The sequence below is a fragment of the Leucoraja erinacea genome, chromosome 16 (genome assembly GCF_028641065.1).
Source record: "Leucoraja erinacea ecotype New England chromosome 16, Leri_hhj_1, whole genome shotgun sequence".
NCBI classification, from domain to species: Eukaryota; Metazoa; Chordata; class Chondrichthyes; order Rajiformes; family Rajidae; genus Leucoraja; species Leucoraja erinaceus.
In genome coordinates this window covers 10,425,513-10,445,917 of record NC_073392.1, presented here as the reverse complement: position 1 = coordinate 10,445,917, position 20,405 = coordinate 10,425,513, and the positions used below count along the sequence as shown (strand labels likewise).

The 20,405-nt window shown below is 40.9% G+C and overlaps 1 protein-coding gene across 20 annotated transcripts in view; it reads left to right on the top strand.

Moving 5' to 3' along the window:
* foxp1b (forkhead box P1b) overlaps nucleotides 1-20,405 on the top strand; it is a 474,222-nt gene that overhangs the window by 380,291 nt on the left and 73,526 nt on the right. For all 20 annotated transcript variants that reach the window (XM_055647671.1, XM_055647675.1, XM_055647681.1 and 17 more), the window contains 2 exons: nucleotides 14,026-14,182; nucleotides 16,163-16,358. In XM_055647671.1, coding sequence (XP_055503646.1) covers nucleotides 14,026-14,182; nucleotides 16,163-16,358 — 353 coding nt within the window. The remainder of the gene's footprint in view (nucleotides 1-14,025; nucleotides 14,183-16,162; nucleotides 16,359-20,405) is intronic.

Below are 20,405 nucleotides of genomic sequence, written 5' to 3'. Positions count from 1 at the left end.
GGAATTCCACAAAAGGAGCAAGCCAGAACTCTGCCAGATTGACAATCATCCATGTGTTATTGTTCCTTGTGCATGGAGGACCTACAATGAAAATTGTGGATGACCCAACTTATGTAATAGAGTCATAGAGTGATACAGTGTGGAAACATGCCCTCAACTACCTCCTCTGGCACCCACCACCCTTTGCATGAAAATGTTACCCTCGGGTTCCTATTAAATATTTTCCCCTTCACCTTAAAATTATGTTTCCTATTTTCAATTACCTCAGATGTTCCATTGAAATTTGATGGCAGAGCACACAGTACACAGATTGTGCTGGATAAAGTTTTTCTTATTTCGAGAGGTTCTTCCTCTTAGCTATTTTTATCCTTCTCCTTGAAAATGCGGTATTTGTAGCATCAACTTCTCCACCATAGGTAGGTGAAAAGAACTCATTTGATACCCGGTTTCCTCGAGAAGATCTTTTTGGCCTGTAACAGGATCCATCCACTCTTCTGCTGATTATCCTAATGCTATTAATGTGCATTGGAACATTTTCTCTCAACCTATCCTGTAGGAATTTTCCGACTTTCATTTGACTCCAGAACGTAGCATCACCTTTAAATATCAAATGTCACCTTTTAAAATTTGTACTAGACACGGCTTCATATCAGACAGATCTGAACGATTTATGTGCTGCGAGAAGCAATGTAATCTGTTCTGTACATCACAGCTGGGCTGCGCACATACACACACACTCAGAAATAGCTCAGTTACAGTTCTATAATATGAACATCATGATGCCTGACATGCTGAGCATTTTCTGCTGTTATTTCCTGGTACCTTCAGAGTTGACCACAGTCAATTTTGTCTGATTCAGATTTGATTTCTCGTGCAAGACTGGAGCTCAGCCTAATGTCTGGCTACATAATTTGTCACTCCAGTGCTCATTGTAATGTTATGGGTGTTCATTTGTTTCAAATACGGCATCTGACACATACTTGGGCACAGTACTGGTCATGATTGTTACCGCGACTGAATATTTACACCTGTTGGAAGTGTCTAGAGTAGGCAAGAACCAAGAGTATTTCATTTATCATATGTCCCGAAACAGAGCAATTAAATTCTTACTTGCAGCAGCCCAGCAGGTATGTAAACACTCAGCGACACAGTGGCACAGCGGTCAAGTTGCTGCCTTACAGCGCCAGAGACCCAGGTTCGATCCAGACTACGGCCGCTGTCTGTACGGAGTTTATACGTTCTCCCCGTGACCACGTGGGTTTTCCCCAGGTGCTCTGGTTTCCTCCCACACTCCAAAGACGTACAGGTTTGTAGGTTCATTGACTTCTGTAAATTGTCCCTAGTGCGTAGGATAGTGCTAGTGTACGGGTGATCGCTGGTCGGCGCGGACTCAGTTGGCCGAAGGGCCTGTTTCCACGCTGTATCTCCAAAGTCTAAAGTAAATACCATAACAAACAACAAAAAGTTCAATAAGTTAAAAATAAAACATAATGCAAAATCAAACACAAAGCCCAAAGTCCCCACTGTAATCAATGCAGTTCATACTTCGGAGTTCAGTTGCAGTTCAAAGCGTTCAATAGCCTGATGGTCAATCAGCATGGAGTCAATCAGCTTGCAACATCAGTTGTTTCCAATTGTACGTCCAACCTACACTTAACTATGCACAGGCAAACACGTGTCCTCTGATGAGAACAATCAACCCGCCTGTTCAATTTAAGGGGATTATTAATTGCAGTTGCTAATTGTTTGTTGTCTATATTTGGGGATGGCTTGGTGCCTTTCAGAGCTCTTTAAAGTTGCAAACAGTGGTTATGAAAACTGCTGTTGAATTTGGTGACAAAATTGGGCTATAATGCATCTGAATCTTATTTATTAGTTCATTTATCATGTTTTGGATTGTTTTGTGTGTAGTGTAGACCAGCTAATATATAATTTGGAGAGGGTTTTGAGTGGATTTATTTAACCCCAAATATGTGGTGTGTACCTGGAGTACACTGGTGCGGTGAAAGCAGAATTGGATAACATTTAAGCAGTGACCAGACGAACTATTAATAACTGAGGCATAGAAGGCAACGGGCCAATTACTGGAGAATGGGATTCATATGGATGGGTGCCCGCTGGTCAAGATAGACTGAGTGGAACAAATGGCCTGCTTCCATTTGTAATACTCCATGACTCAATTTGCCAGCCAAAACATGGATTATTGCAATAGTGTGGAGCTTTTGCCCACCATTTTAAGGCCAGACCAATCATTCTCAATTTTAATTATATGTTTTAGCGATACACCATGGAAACAGGCCCTTCGACCCACCGAGTTTGCGCCGACCAGTGATTACCCCGTATACCAGCACTATCCTACACACACACTAGGAACACTATAGATAATGAAGCCAATTAACATACAAACGTGTTCGTCTTTGGAGTGTGGGAGGAAAATAGAGAACCCGGAGAAAACCCACGCAGGTCACAGGGAGAACGTGCAAACTCCGCACCCGCAGTCGGAATTGAACCCGGGTCTCCGGCGCTGTAAGCACTGTAAGGCAGCAAATCATCCATTGTGCTGTCCTATTTTATTTGAGGGATCTTCCCCATCACAAAACCACTGGTGGGACTAAAAACAGCTGAGGCATCTATTGCATAATTTGGGTTGCACGTCATATAAATGTTTACTTTTGTTACATTGGGGAAATTACAACAAGTTAAACAGTTTAATTGCCGAGTCTGTCTACCCCATAACAGAAGGGGGAGGAATTGTACAGTTTGATAGCCACAGGGAAGAAGAATCTCCTGTGGCCTTCTGTACAGCATCTTGGTGGAACCAGTCTGTCGCTGAAGATACTCCTCAGGTTGACTAGTGTGTCATGGAGGGAGTGTGCTGTATTAACCAGGATGCTCCGCAGTTTGAATGAGCTTCCTCCCCTCCAAGACCACCTCCTATGAATACAACTCTGTCCTCAGGTCGGAGACAGCCTTCCTGATGAGTTTGTTAATCCTAACTCGTGTGCATACAGCATTAGGGGAAGGTCTGACTGTTTTTGAGCAGCAAAGTAAAAGAAAATGCACTCCATTGAGTCTATATTTCATGATTCCAAGTTTCATACCTGTCCATGACAGCACTCAGAAGTGACCACCGCCTTCACCTGTAGCCTCCGTAATTGAGATCAACCTTTAAGTTGACATTGCCAGCGGTAGATTTCATTGTCTACGGTGATTACTACGTGTCCTTGCAATTGGCACTGCAACATCTGGGCTCATTACAAATAAAGTTACCCACTGGTGGATCCTTTAGCTTGAGGAACATTTAGCAGCAGTACTCATGCAGAAATAGTACAGAGAAGTTCACAGCACACAAGAGGGGAAACTCAACTGCACAGCATGCAAGACACTTGACTGCCACAGCAGAATTCAATAAAATTAATTTAATAACGATAATACTTCCATTTTATATAAGCTAGTTGAGCTGCCTCAGTGCATCTCACATAATGGGCTCCTTTTGCTATGCAGGGGAAACTTTTTTTAACGCATTAACGTTTTAATCAATTTTGCAATGTTTTTTAGGCTCGACATTTTATTGTATTTCCATGACTTAATCAGCTCTTCCTCCATGCGTGTGATGCACTTTATAATTTTTAAGGGACAAGACTATTTGGTTTCTGCAATTGCTGGTCCCATTTTCAGAGGGGCAACTATACAGGGTTTCAATTATTTCCTCAATATAAGGTAGAACAGATGACTGTTGTCATTACCGCATGATCATTTTTTTTAATGTCTAATGGGCCGTAAATCTAACTTTAACCTGATGCTAGACGCAAAATGCTGGAGTAACTCAGCGGGCCAGGCAGCATCTCTGGAGAGAAGGAATGGGTGACGTTTCGGGTTTGAGGGAGGGTCTCGACCCGAGACGTCACCCATTCCTTCTCCCCAGAGATGCTGCTTGTCCTGCTGAGTTACCCCAGCATTTTGTGTCTATCTTCGATTTAAACCAGCATCTGAAGTTCTTTCCTGCAGCATTATCCTGATTCTGTCTATTGTGTGTCATGAGCTGACAAATCTTGCTGTTGGAGCACTGAAGTTTTCCTGTCATGAACATGGTGCGAGGAAGTTTAAATGCAAACCCGACAATTACAGTTCAAAAAACGACGCACGCATTTTGGTGAAAAGCTGCTTGATTGGCACTATGAGACTCTCAGAAATCGGCAGATCGGCTCGTGGATGTGAATGCAAACATAGCAGCCGTGGAAATATCGATGGGGGGAGCGCAAAGTTCTCCTATAGTGCTAATGCATTGCACAAATGTGACATCTATATACACAAGACATAATACTACAACCTCTCAAAAGAAAAAAAATAGCCTACCAGATTATTTACATCAACGACTAATAGAAAAGTGAATGCTTATGTTCCAGGTCTCTGCATCCCACAGCTGTCAGTCAGTTTGCAGGGAGATCAGTTGGTAGATGGATATGTAAAATATGTATTTCTTAATTCATTTTTATTCCAATGCTTTATTAAACAAATTAACTTATCGCATTTCCCCCTAAGTGTATTAGGCGGTGATAGTTTTCACCCATCATTTTGGTGTTGGATACATTATTATTTTCTTTCAGAAAATAAATGTCTAAGGAAAAATGTTTGATATACAGTGATATTTGAGTTTAAAATAGGACAGCGTAGTGGTGCAGGGGTAGAGCAGCTGCCTTACAGCACCAGAGACCCAGGTTCAATCCTGACTACGGGTGATGATTCTACGGAGTTTGCCCGTTCTCCCTGCGACCCTCGTGGCGTTTCTCCAGCTGGTCCTGTTTCCTCCCACACTCCAATGACTTGCACGTTTGTAGGCTAATTGGCCTGGTTAAAATTGTAAATTATCCCTTGTGGGTAGGATAGTGTTAGTGTATGGTGTGACCGCTAGTCAGCGCGGACTCAGTGGGCCGAAGAGCCTTTTTCCGCACTTACAATATATACAAAGTCTAAATCCATCCAGGATCAAACTAGTATTGTGGATGTTGAATATATATACATATCCCAATGCTTTTGAATGGGGTCAATAGGTTTAATGTGCAGGGTCACTTCAATTAGACTTTTCTAAATAGAAGAAATATCTACCTTGCGATGAAATGATGTTCCTCTTTTCAGTGCAGAATCTTAATACTTCTAAAATGTATGTTTCGGTCTGTTCACTAAAGGCCTCTATATGTCTAGTTTCAGTTTTCCAAGCTACCTCAGAATAGTGTCAGCAGGTAATGTTGGTTGGAAGTGGACAATAACATAGGAGGTCCAGCGTACAAGATTTGCAATGGCAGCTAAACCTTGCTCCGGACATAGAAATTACCAGGTAGTTCATAAATAAACTGGCCCATCAAGCCTGCCCTGCGTTTTGATGGTTGGAGCAGTGTGACTAAACACTTCATTTTCTCCTGTCAGCACCACCTCATCCTCCACAGCCGTGAAACGCCTTTGAGCAACGAGAAAAGGAAAAACCCAGGGCCAATAAAGAAAGTCTAGGAAATCTCGTTAGGAACCAAAACCAAGCCATGGGAATTGTATATTTCATAAAGCTAGCTAACCTTGAATCCTTCTGATGTTGTAATGCAAGCATTAGCTAAAGAAAGAAGATCTAAATAAATAATCAAAGTAAAGAAATGTTATCATGTAACATAATATTTTTATACTACCTGATGGAATTTCTCTTTAAAAATTGAAGGCTAAATTCAGTTGAATACTTTTGATCGGATTAGTTTATTTGTCATATACATCAGTGTTATGAAATTCCTTGTTCATATGAAGCTCCCAGTAAACAGTATAGATTTAGTAATGTTAAATATTACAATAAATAAAGTGAATGTAAAAACAGCCGAATGATGCAAGATTGCAATGCAAGTTTCTTTTACAATAGAATAACCTAATGAGGCAGAATTACAAGTAAGCAAAAATGGCAGCACCTCCAGGAAAGGGATGTGAAAGTGGTGATTGGGTTGGAAGTCTGATAGCAATGGGGATGAAGCATGGATGTCCAAGCTTAAGTCTGGACATCCAGGCCATCAAACTCCTGTATCTTTTCTCAGAAAGCGCAAGAAAGAAGAGGGTACGGCCAAAATGCCAGCTATCCTTGGTAATAATTCCATTCTACCAGATGCAGTGCATGGTGAAGATGGACTGGATGGAAGGAATGAATAAGCATACGATGGACTGGACCTTGTTCACCAGTCTCCCCAGCTTCAGGCAATCAAGAGCAGGGTAGTTGTCACACCAGGCAGAGATGCATCCCGTCAGAATACTATCTATAGCGCATCTGTACAAGTTCAGGAGAATCCCCATGGACATGCCAAATCTTCGTAGATGCCTAAGAATTGAAATACACTGATGCACTTTCTTGATCAGCGCATCAGTGGGAAGGGACCAGGTTAGGTTGCTGGTGATATGTAAACTTAGAAATGTTAAGCTATTGCCCATCTGTATAGCAGCTCTGTTGATAAGGACAGTTTGTGTTCAATCGTTTGCTTCTATAGGTCAACAGCCAACCTTTTCCTCGTCCTGATGTTGAGGGTAATGTTGTTGTGTTAACACCATGGCACAAGGTTCTTGTACATCATCTTGTTATTGATCCAACCGACAACAGTGTCACCTTAAGTCTGGATCTTCAGTTTATACGCAGATGTAAGAAAGCGGGTGGCTTGGCATGTGCAATAGCAAGCATGCTAATGTTCATGATACTCCCTTGAAAATCTACCACTCATATGAGGTCATTCACAAAAACCAAAGGATTTAGACCTGTTTTTATGCTAACCAAATAGCTGTCATTTCATTGACTGCCTCCAGGGAACTTGAACTATTTGAGTTGTCCAACTTAAGTTTCCTAGTTACTCATCTCCCTAACTACCTCCCTGCCCTGGTTGTTGTCATTTAATGCCCCCTTCTGCTTATCTGTGGGAGTCTCCCAATAATCCCATCTGCCAACCTCCCCTACCCTCAGCTTGGTCTCAGTTTCTACTTGGTCTGAAGAAGGGTCTCGACCTGAATCGTCACCCATTCCTTCTCTGCAGTTCCTTCCTAACGAGTTCCCACTTCCTGTTTTCTGCAACTGACAGGAGATTGTAGATGAATGGCCATATGTATGAATTTATTCAGGTAAGGCTATTCCACTGTGTAAAATAATCTCCTGATTGAAACTTAATGAAAATATAGATCTGCACACTCTTTCCAACGCAGACGGATTGGAGAGATGAGTTTAGAGCACCTTCCAATTGTTTTTTCTCATACAATCTCCTTAAATTATATTTACTGCTCAAACGATTTAAATAGGCACATTTTTTCTGCATCAATTACCCACCGTCAAAATTAAACATTATGAAGAGAATGAAAATTAATTATTTTGATGGCAATCTATGCTTTTTTTTTCAATTTTAAGTGTAAAGGCCAGCACATTTTGTAAAACACGGGGGAAGCTCGGTCAAAAAACAAGTAGAAAATAAGTCATTAAGAATTGAAGTTGAATCAAAGAGTGCCTCAAGATATATTAGCCAAGCAGCATTTGATCTTTTTTTAAATACAATGCACAAGCATGAATTTAAAAGTTTTAATCAGTCAACTATTTTGATGTTTCAAAATCCATAGAGGATCTCCGATAAAACCAGATGAGGAACGCCATGTGATTAATCTTAACCGATTTGTCTAGAGAATTCGTATAATCTCTCTGTTACAACATCCAGTCATTTTGAAATTTATTTCAAGATTGCTGAATCACAGCTTCACTCAGTCAATTTGATGTATTATTTGCTCCTTATAGGAAGGATGTCAACAAAATAGAGAGAGTACAGAGGAGATTTACTAGAATGTTGCCTGGGTTTCAACAACTAAGTTACAGAGATAGGTTGAATGTTAGGTCTTTATTCTCTGGAGCGCAGAAGGTTAAGGGGAGACTTGATAGAGGTCTTTAAAATGATGAGAGGGATAGACAGAGTTGATGTGGACAAGCTTTTCCCTTTGAGAATAGGGAAGATTCAAACAAGAGGACATGATATCAGAATTAAGGGACAGAAGTTTAGGGGTAACATGAGGGGGAACTTCTTTACTCAGAGAGTGGTAGCGGTGTGGAATGAGCTTCCAGTGGAAGTGGTGGAGGCAGGTTCATTGGTATCATTTAAAAATAAATTGGATAGGCATATGGATGAGAAGGGAATGGAGGGTTATGGTATGAGTGCAGGCAGGTGGGACTAAGGGGAAAAAAAAGTTGTTCGGCACGGACTTGTAGGGCAGAGATGGCCTGTTTCCGTGCTGTAATTGTTATATGGTTATATGTTATATGGAAGACAAGCTCATTGACATCTAGTCACTAGTTTGGATCTGGGTACGTTCTTCCCCTTCTCGCATCCACAAGCTTGTAAACTCTAGATAAGGAAATGACTCGATTAACAAATGGTTTTTGTACATAACTCATACATAGTGTACTCAAGGTAGATTGTGCTGGTGAACATTTCTAGATGAAGTTATAGTTTAGTTTAGTGTGGAAACAGGCCCTTCGGCCCACCGAGTCCACACTGACCAGCGATCCCTGCACACTAACACTATCCTACCTACACTAGGGCCAATTTACATTTATACCAAGCCAATTAACTTACAAACCTGTACATCTTTGGAGTGTGGAAGGAAACTGAAGATCTCGGAGAAAACCCACGGGGAGAACGTACAAACTTCGTACAGACAGCACCCGTAGTCAGGATCGAACTCGGGTCTCTGGCGCTGTAAGGCAGTAGCTCTACCGCTATGCCACCATTCTGCTCTAAGTAACTCAGCGGGTCAGGCAGCATCTCTGGAGAAAAAGGATGGGTGATGTTCCCTTCCTCAGACCTGAAGAAATGCATGAAGAAGGGTTGCAACCCGAAACATCACCCATCCTTTTTCTCAGGAGATGCTGCCTGACCCTCGGATTTACTCCGGCACTTTGTGTCTATCTTTTTGTACATGAAAGTGTCTGGGCCGTTCGATTAGAGGTATGACTTTATTCAGAAACGATCACTGGCACAATCTACCTTGGGTACAAAATGAATGATTTATGCACGAGAAACATTTGTTAATAGTCATTTCCTTATCAGAGTTTACAAGCTTGTGGACGGGAGAAATGAGAAAGGGGCGTACAGATCCAAACTAGTAACTCACAGTTTATGACTGATGTCAATGAGGTTGGCTTCACATAGGGAGCAATTGATACATCAAATTGACTGAGTAAAGCTGTGATTCTGAAATCTTGGAATAGTTTTCAAACTGACTGGATGTTGTAACAGAGAGATTATACAAATTCTCGAGACAAATCGGTTAAGATTAATCACATAGCTTTCTTCATTTGCACTTTGCCAGTGGAAATGGAAGTTAGTCAGCAACCTACAACCTTGGTTGAAAACTCACAAAACTATGTGAAACACCGTATATTAAAAAAATACAAAGAATTAGACAATGTGCTCTGCGGGCCAGACGGCATCTATGGAGCATATGGATAGGTAGCCTTTTGGGTGTTGGGTGAAATTTCAATAAATGTAATTTCAGACCGGACATAAAACTGCTTCCCGTAACAATTTCAGAAACACGGTCAGGTCCCTATTAAATATTTCCCCTCCTCACCTTAAATAGGCATTGCCATTTTGCAAACACAAGACAATTGGTTTCATCAGTATGCGTGAATATCAGCAATCTTTCGATCGTCTCGATCATGAAATTTCTCCCAGATACGCTCAAAGGCCAGGCTTCTCATTCTAGAATGTGCAGGAAAGAACTGCAGATGCTGGCTTAAACCATAGATAGACACAAAATGCTGGAGTAACTCAGCGGGACAGGCAGCATCTCTGGAGATGCTGCCTGTTCCGCTGTGTAATGCCCCTGTCCCACTTAGGAAACCTGAACGGAAACCTCTGGAGACTTTGCGCCCCGCACAAGGTTTACGTGCGGTTCCTGGAGGTTGCAGGTGGTTGCCGGAGGTTGCAGGTAGTGGAAGCAGGTAGGGAGACTGACAAAAACCTCCGGGAACCTCACGGAAACCTTGGGTGGGGCACAAAGTCTCCAGAGGTTTCCGTTTAGGTTTCCTAAGTGGGACAGGGGCATTACTCCAGCATTTTGTGCCTATTCTCATTCTAGAAGATTACTTTAGCCACCTGCTGCTGTGATCTTCGAACAGCAGAGCACGTGGGTTTCCTGACTACCTCTCACCCATTCTTGCCCAGAATCTCCCTACGGTCCGCTTTCCAGCCGATTAAAATGTTAACACTCCCCGTCGAAAACATAGTGCCATCTCCCTCTCCTTGGCAGCCTCCTCTCTCTCTTCCCTGGCAGCCGTAATGTGTGTTAGTGCTGTTTGGCTGTCACGGGGAGTGTTCCCTGAAGGTCTGGTGTGCATCAAGCAGTGTTCCATAACAAAGCTGCGCTAAGTCGGACACACTCCTCTCTGGAATTACACTGATCTTGTTTCAGCATCAATTCTTTTTGTAAAATGGCCTTTGCACTGTGCCAAACATATTTATTTAAATGCATTTCGTTGTCTCTGTATTCCACCAGAATCTGAATCTGAATTTGCCCAATATGAGAGATCCAATTGGACACGTGTAACACACCAAATAAAGGATGAATCCCGATTTTTAGGTTTGGTGGATCCGCAATAGGCCAGACTTTGTGCTCAAAATACAGAACAGATTGTCCAGAAGTACGGCACGGTGCCCCAGCGGTACAGTTGCTGCATAACAGCACCAGCGACGTGGGTTCGATCCTGACCACAGGTGCTGTCTGTACGGGGTTCCCTGTGACCATGTGGGTTTTCCCCGAGTGCTCTGGTTTCCTCCCACACTATGAAGGTGAACCAGTCAATTGGCTTTGGTGAAGATATAAATAGTCCCTATTGTGGGATAATGCTGGTGTACGAGGGGGTCGCAGGTCGGCGTGGACTCGGTGGTCCGAAGAACCGGCCTCTGCTAAACTAAACAAAAAAGTAATTGCGAACACAAAGATTAAACCTAAAGAATTCTGGTGGAAGAATAGCAAATGCAAATAGATGACTGACCTTTCTGACACTACATTAAGAGGATAGAGGCATGAGAAAAACAGAAGAAACGTGCATAAGATGGAAGTCGCAAAGATGTTTCTTCCATTTATCATTTACACTTTAATAAAAGACGAGAATTATTTATGCATGTAACATTATAAATGTGTAACGTCCAGGTTCAGGAACAGCTTCCCTTCTTCCATTTGGCTATTAAACGCTACAACCTCAAATAAGCTCTGAACTACAATAGACTATTATTATTATTATTGCAATATTAGTGTTTGTTTTTTGTGTGTACGTATGTGTGCATATGTGTGTGTGTAGAAATATATATATATATATATATATATATATATATATATATATGTGTGTGTGATCCGTATATGTGTATATATACACACACTGAACTTTTTTCCTCTCATTTCATATCTTGTTTACAGTGAACTGTGTTTACATGTTCTGTTGTGCTGCTGCAAGTAAGAATTTCATTATTCTATCTGGGGCGTATGATAATAAAACACTTGACCTGATTTCTGGCATTTAATCTTCAGCTTCTTCTTCTTCTTCTTGCGTATGGCGTGCACAGCCTGAAGTTGTAGGACAACTCGTTCTATTTGATCTTATTTGATTGTGCACGCCGGGTTGATTGCATTCGTCGAAACAGGGCGGACCACGTGAAGGTTGCAATCAATTGACACTGCACATTTACTACACATTTTGAGAAGTTTTGCAATAATTTTGCCACATCTCTTCGCAATCCATCCTTTTTTCATATTGGAGTCTTGTAAAATGTTATTGAAATTAACAGGTGATGAAATATAATTCAACAAATTATAAGCAGTCCTCCATTGATTATATTGCACATATATTTAGACTTGCTAATATTACAAGCAAACCTGTTGCACATGTCGACAGCTTACTGTAGATTTCCTAAACTGTGTACACATTTATAGTGTTTTGCTTTAATCAATTGCATAGTTAGATCAATTAATGGTAGCACCAGTGAGAGAACTAGATTTCAAAAAGTAGATATGATGAATGTAAAGAGAATATTATGTGCTCAATCAATACCAGGGTTTTTCAAGCTGAGTGACATATTGGGATACCAATATTCAAGTCCAATGCTGTTTGGTAAATTATAAATGTCTGTAATTAAAAAGCAGAGGCTGTTTCTATGAATGATTTAGTAAGTTATTTCATGTTTTGTCATGGCTGATTAACAACATTAAATTAACTTTTTCGTATTCCATTCTTTGATTTTTTTTTCCTCCCATTTAATGAAAAGGGCACCGTGCAAGAATTCTTGTTGATTAAACAGTTGCTAGTTTAGTGAGTCCCATCTATATGTATCAACATAGGTGTGATAATAAATATTGGTGATTTTTTAAAATATTAATCAATAATAAATCATCATTGTGGAAGATCCTCAGGTGGTCATTTTCACTTTCAGCTGAAAAAAACCTTTTCAGTAAAAATTCAAACAAAGAACAGCACAGGGCAGGAATATTCCCTTCAGCCCACAATGTCTGTGCCGAACATGGCGCCAGGTTAAACTACTCTCTTCTGTCTGCGTACAATCAATATCGGAGATTGACAGATTCTTGACTAGTACTGGTGTTAGGGATCATGGGATGAAGGCAGTAGAATGAGGTTGAGAGGGAAAGATAGATCAGCCATGAGTGGATGGCTGAGTAGACTTGATGGTCCGAAAGGCCTAATTCTGCTCCTAGAATGTATAAACATACGATAGCCTCCATTCCCTGCATATCTATGTGAATGTCCAAAAGCCTCTTAAATGCCACTATTGTTCCTGCCTCCACCACCAGCCTTTCTAACGCATTCCACACATCAAACACTCTCTCACCCTGCACATCTCCTTTAAAACTACACATGCAGATGTCCAGACATCCAACTGGAGCAACTCGGAATAACGTGGGGATTAGTAGTAGTAGTAGTAGTAGTAGTAGTAGGACCCCCTCAGTCATGACTGACCATGGATGATGCATCCTGGTCGGATGCAAGCCTGGGCGATGTCGTATGAAGGACAGGCTGTTACCCATGCAGCACGTTCCCCCTCTCCATGTTGCTGATCGATCCAAAGGAACAGCAGTTTGGCACCAGCGCCGTCGCAGGAGCTGCCAGAGCGAGGTTGTAGACAACAACGAACTGCCTTAAGGGACTCCGACTACGGATTTTCTTGAGGTTTACTCCTGGAGCCTTTTCCATGACTGGATACGGCCACAAGGCAGTGGAGGTTTTAAAGCAGAATTTTCCCTCTCCTAGATGGACTGCCTTCCCAGGCTGGCGAGCCCCATCTGCCCGAGACTTGTGGGGGCGGGAGCGTCTACCTTCCCGTGCAGGAGTATAGCACCTGCCCACTGCCTATAAAGTGCGGATTAGATCAACTTTATAAGGAAGGTCATCTATGTTTCTAGTATTAATTTAATCCCAGTTAGGTGCAATGGCTATTTGGTAAAAGAAACAATTAGCAATAATATAACAAAGATAGGCACAAAATGCTGGAGTAACTCAGTGGCACAGACAGCATCTCTGGAGGGAAGGAATGGGTGACATTTTGGGTTGGGACCCTTCTTCTGACCAATAGTTTAGTTTAATTTAGAGATACAATGCAGAAACAGGCCCTTTGGCCCACCCAGTCCGCCCAGACCAACGATCGCCACACATAAACATTGCCCCCCACACACACTTTGGACAGTTTACATTCATACCAAGCCAATTAACCTACAAACCTGTACATCTTTGGTGTGTGGGAGGAAACCGAACATCTCGGAGAAAATTCACGCAGTCACGGGGAGAACGTACAAACTCCGTGCAGGCAGCACCCGTAGTTGGGATCAAACCCGTGGCTCTGGCGCTGAAAGCGCTGAAAGGCCGCAACTCTGCCGCTGCGCCACTGTGACCGCCCGCAAAAAAAATGTGTAACGCAATGTTATTTTTGTTCTCTAATCTCGAGCCTACAAATTGTTTTTATTTCATTTTAGCAACAGCAACCACTGGCATCCCACCACTTAGCCCTTCAGCAGCAGCTTCTACAGGTGCAGCAGCTACAGCAACAGCATATCATGACAATGCAGCGGCATGGCTTGCTTCCATTACAGTCTGGACAGCCGTCTCTCTCTCTGCAGACGTTGGCACAAGGTAAGTGTCAGGCCTGGAGACAGGCCCTTTTAAAACAGCCTTCCCGACTTGGGCTCTGCAAATGGGAGCCGCAAAGCTGCAGCAGTTAAGTTGTTCAGGAGAGGGCAATTGAGCAGTGACAGGGTACACCAGCGTATAATATGAAAGCTATGAATGTGACGATGCATGAAGTGTAATCTGTACAGCAACACATCAGGGACGCCCTTAGGTAATTCAGCAGCCATGTCATTGATTGATTTGAATAGTTGTATGTTATAGCTAGCTGTTCCTGTGGTGTTTAAGGAGCATGTTTAAAGCCTAAGGGTGTCTATCTGCAAGCCATTGACCAAAGAACCTACAGAGAGTGGCTTCAGAGGTATAGTTCTAGTGGTGCAGTAAACTAATAGTAGTGACATTTGTCCCAGTGGAACGCAGGTTCTTTGGATAGCAACTGAGAGTTTGGGCAGGCAGAAATACAAAGCAATTTTTTATCACAGTGATAATAGTCCAAAACTGATGTCATTATGAACCTTAAATCAACTTTATGCTTGCTTGAACATAGCCACCTGGGTATAGAGGTACAAGGACGAAAAAGGTTGAGCAACTATGTTTGTCTTTCAACCAGTACTACCTGGGATTGGAAAATTGAGTTCTATGAGCAGTAATCAATCATGTTTTTCAACAACATACATTTTTCAAAGTAGTGTCCATTTTTTTATAATGAGGAACAGTAGGGAATGTGTTTAAAATTAAATGAATAAATCTAGGATAAAATCCATCACAGAGGATCCTTTCATGCTAATCTGATTAAAGGTAAAGTGTGACAATCTACTTTCCTTTGACGCAGAAGCATGTTATGAGTGAGCGTGCCTATTCACTTCTGTTTTAGCCATGCAAATAGTGGAGTTAAGGTCAATTTTGCCTGTAATTGTTGCCTCACCGGCAATCCTGTTCGGTGCATCTGCGAGAAATGAATATTTCTGGCACTATCATCTTTTGGAAATGAAAGCTCGGTGTAAAGAAGGAGGAAAATCTGTGTTGTGACCTTCTTCCTGCTTGATTTCCTGGTTGTTACCGCTCAGCTAAAAAACTGACAAGGTTGTTCTACTGTCCTGTTATAATTTACTATTCTTTGATATGCAAACTATCTGCCCAGAACATGTAAAAATCCTATCAGTCTCATTTCACACTTCTTAACCACTTAGACTCTGTGGAGTCGATTGCCTTATTAGATCTACACTCTCCAATGTTACTGTAATTAAAATTTTTAGCAGTAGTTTAGCAAAGATATTTTGGCTGATCATTTTCAGATTATTACCCAATCCGTGCACCTAAAATGGAAGTAATAAATTAGAATCTGACCGAGTATTCTCACTGATCTAAAGTGCTTGAATATTTAATTGTGATTTGTAATTAAAATATAGTTAGAACCACAGGATTTTTGCTTTCCGCTTTCAACTTTCCACATTGGTTTTTGAATGAAATAAAATTTTAATGATAAAGACAGGTGATTAAAAAATAATTACTGACATAATATTCTAATTTCGTGGCAAAATTATAAAAGGCCTTTGAATATGGGCGCAAATGAACTGGTTACATTTACAGCACATTATTTTCAATTATGCATTTTATATTTAAAATGAATGCATTTGCCATTAATGTATTTCAAAATATCTACAATGGTGAGTTTAAGTGGTCTGCTTTCAAACGAAGGGTGAATATGGAGAGCAGTTGTTATGTTGCAATCTGTGGTAAAATGAATAGATCAATTATTGCAAACATCTGAAGAATTTACTTTTAATTATCAATGCTAACCAAACATACAGTGGGTTGCACTCTGTTAGACGTATTGCAGTGCCGAGGAATATAGTTAAGAATCGTCTAATTAACATTAGACCTTGTTTACATACACTTTGGTTTTTTAATTAGTATGTGCAGAAGGATCAGTCTACTGTTCATAGATCTAATTATGCAATACGGGGCCATTACTGTTTGACACAGGCATGACTCCAACAGAACTGCAGCAGCTCTGGAAAGAAGTGACTGGAGCTCACACGATGGAAGAAAGCGTAACCAAAAATGGCAGTCTCGACCTTTCCACGAGCTCAATCTGTTCTCCTGCGGCACCACCTAAGACCTCACTACCAGCAACACTGATGAACGGCCAGTCTACGGGTCACACTCCAAAAAGGGAATGGTAGGCATTAATCGGGCATTATTTAGCGTCCACCACTGATCCAACTAATTTGTTTTTATCTTATGTCCTTTTATAGCCCTCACTTGTCTGACTGGTGATATGGCCGGCCATTTATCACAGCCTATTATGTGTAACGATGCCTGATTATCCTTCTAGTATTTCTTTTTTTTTTTTTAAACATGAAAAATTGTGCTCTCTGAAGAATTGTGTGGGTAAGTAGCCATGCAATGTTAATGGGATTCTGCACAACATAATGTTCGGGACAAAGAGTGCGAGGCTTTGTTGCTATTCTGTTTTCTAGGAGAGAGTTCCATTGAATTAACATGGCTTCCACCACCATCTCCACTGCAACTTACACTGATATCATATTTTCAGGAATACACCTTGGGTTGAAAAATGGTTCACAGAGCTCTAATGACAAATGTTTGAGCGCATGAATAACTGCCCTGACAAAGATTCAAAATTCGGATAAGATAAATTGCAATATCTTCTTGCTCAGTAGGCTTTACTTCCTTTCAGTTGAAGAACCCATGTTATAAACCTGTGAATAACTGATGTCTTAATACATCATCAGTTCCTTAGGCTATCTCAAAGTCCATTGCAACTGGTGGATCCTCTTGGTTAAGTGGACATGTCATATCGACAAACAAAGTTTCCTATTTGTAAAGTCCCACAAATTACTAATGATTAAATGGTGAAATGGTGGATTTGAGAGAGTATTGCCCAAGACAATGAAGAAAACTCACTACTCCACAGCAAATAACGACAATAGATGTTTTATATCTGCCTACGAAGATATACGGTATATCAGTTTCTTACTCAAGAGGATAAGAACTTGCAAATATTCTGCAGTCTGAGGAGGGGAATTGATCCGTAACATCGCCAATCCATTGTTCCCGAAAATCCCGAAACATCGGCAATCCACAAAAGCTGCCTGACCCCCTGAGTTCCGCCAGCACTTTGTGTTTTCTTCAAGATTTCAGTAACTGAGGTTGTCTTTGTCTCCATTATTGCAACCTTGCTCTTTTGGCGACTTAATGTTGAATTAGGTTAAAAAAACTAATGCCCAGAAATTAAAAGCCACCTATTTTCCTTGTTAGACACTAGGCTCACAACCAGCTAATGAACATTTGCAGGTACGATCACGTTTGAGAAACATTTAGACAGGTTCATGGGTAGGACAGGTCTAATGGGATATGGGCCAAACACAGGCAGGTGGGACTATATGGGACATGTTAGTCGGTGTGGATATGTTGTGCCGAAGGACCTGTTTCCACGCTGTATGAGCCTATCAATGAATCTATTCAGCTTGAGGAATCACTGTTAGAAGACCATGAGACCCAAAATGCTAAATTAGCCTTTTCACAACACAGGCCTATCTTGTACACACTGTACCCTGTGGAATGCATGCAGAAACACATCCATCTATGGTGGGGCAGAGAGGAATTTCAGGGGAAAGATGTTTGGGGTGGGAATCTAAAAGGGGTCATTGCCATACGATCAGTGGAAAGATCAGGGTGAAGTTGGCAGCCTGGGACCACTTTAAACTGAGAAAATCAAGGTAAATAAGCACAACTTCCATTCAGATGGTGTGGACTGAAATACACCATCTGGCAAATCTCCTCTGTGCCCTCTCCAGCTCTAGTCGGTAGTGTGGTGTCCTGGACTGCATGCAGTGTTCCAGCTGAGATTTGGTAACCTCCTTGTTCTTGTATTCAATCCCCCAACTGATGAATACCAGTATCTCTTATGCCTTCTTAACCACAGGATCCACATGCTTGGCCACCTTCAAGGATCCTTGGACCTAACACATCGTAAGACCTTACCATTCCTGGCATATGTCCTAGCCTCATTGCTACTCCTAATCACATCACATTCATCAGGATCAAACCCCATCTCCCATCTCACCCACACCTGAATATTGCACTACATCCTAAGCATACACTGCCAAAACTACTCTCAACTACCAATCTTTGTGTCGACATCCTAATTTCTTTTTGTGGACTGTTCTATTTCCAGGATTTCCTGACAATTAACGTCAGGCAAACTGGCTGGCAATCTCCTTTTTTTTAACATTTATTTTGTCCATCTTGTATAGTCATTGCATTCACAACCTCTCAGTTTGCTGAATCAATCTACATTCAGATAAATAACATTGGACTTGGCTCTCTAATTAGCTTTTATCTTTGCAATAAAGAAGTTCTGTGCTCACAAAGTTAGGTTCAGAATAATTCCTTTTGTTGTCAAGATAGGGTTAAATCGTGCAGAGATGAAGTGCAATGCTGGATGTGTTTTCCGTGCTCTTTGTACATAATTGGTGCATGTTCACCATTTGCTCGAGGTGATTAAATTACAGCCTTGTCCATAAGTGGTACACAACAATACCTGAGGAAGGGTGGCCACAGATGCATTTAGGGCTTCAGTTGCAGCCTTTTCAGGCATGATGGTGCCTGACCAGATTTCACATGACACATGAAACTTTCCACATCCCGCACATAGTGCTTCGTTCCATTATAAATGAAGATCATTCCATGGCCTAAAACGCTGTCAATGGGCAGACTGCTTTTTGCCACCACGAGTGAGGGCAACTTCCTAAAGACTCTTGAAGATATCATTGACACATGATTTGAAGGCATGTTGATGTAAAAAAAAAAAATTCCGAATAGAAAGGGTGAACCTGTTCCATAGTCCATCCAACATCCATCAGCAGCAGCTCTGGGCTTTGGGGTGATGGCAATCTGTTAAGGAGATAAATAATCTGATTTGGCACAACACTCCTACTGCCCCCTTTAATTTGTCTTGCACAAGGAAAAATCCTAATTAAATCATTTAGGGTAAAGCCCTTGAGAACTTGGAAGGAACAATACCAGTTTTGACGTAGATTGCTGGTAAAGACCAAATATCCGTATTGTAGTATGAAGATATTTATCCACTAATTTTATTAAGCAATGAAAAACCGGGGGAGAGGATTAGCATTTCTGCATCGTTTATGCAGTAAATGGTTGTTGTTCAATTCATGTACCTTTAAGAATGGGTAATTAAATGACTGGTTGATATTAACAAAAAGGCACCAGTGAAGCAGAAAATAAATTACATTAACATTTTAGTTTTTGTTTCAAATATTGTGTACAACAGTTTTTATTATTATCAGTGTTGTAGTTTTAGAGAAGAAACACCACGTTGAAGTTATTCTGTCGAGCATACCAGAATGGCGCTGGTGGGTGATTTTACAGTATATTACTATTGACTGAACAAAGCTGCGAGATGATTATACAGCTGTTGAAATAAGAATAGTGAATAGAGAAATGTACACATGTTATATGACTAGTAGGAGCAGGGTAGGTAATAGCACAAGATAAAATGATGTGGAATTAAAATTGATCTTCTACATTTATTCCTCAAAGGTTCAATATCGCCTTTCTACAATGCATACCTATCATGAGTGTTGAGGATGATTACAATTAGTGCACCCCACTTTTACAGAATAGGCTTTCCTAAAATTGTCACATTTCATAATTTTGCATGGTATGGGTAAATGTCCATGAAACATGTCTCATTTATTCCCCCATTTTTGTCATTTTGATTGTTTTTAGTAACACCATATTTGATGTAAGTAATTTTAAAAAATTGAATTGGAAATCATTTTAATAATCAAGGATTGATATAACAATGGAGACCATTCACCCCTTCTTGATCGTCCTATGAAAGAGGTTCTGTTTACTCCTCCCTTGCGCTTTTTGCCTGTGTCTGTAAATATTCAAGCATCTCTCCAATACGTTAAAGATCACTTAAAGAATGCTAAATGATTTTCCTATTGTACCAATTTTATTTGGTAGGCAAAATATCGCATAATAGCTGCCTGCTTGCAGATCTATTTACTAGATCATAATATGTGTTCTTAATGTATAATTGTCATTTTATAAATGCTTCTTCTGAAAAAGTATGGTTGACTACTTTTGTGAATGCTTCAGCAGTTTTTGATTGCACTGCAGTTACGACTTGTTATGCAATATATCTAAAACTAATTATATCTTCTGTAGAAAGGCT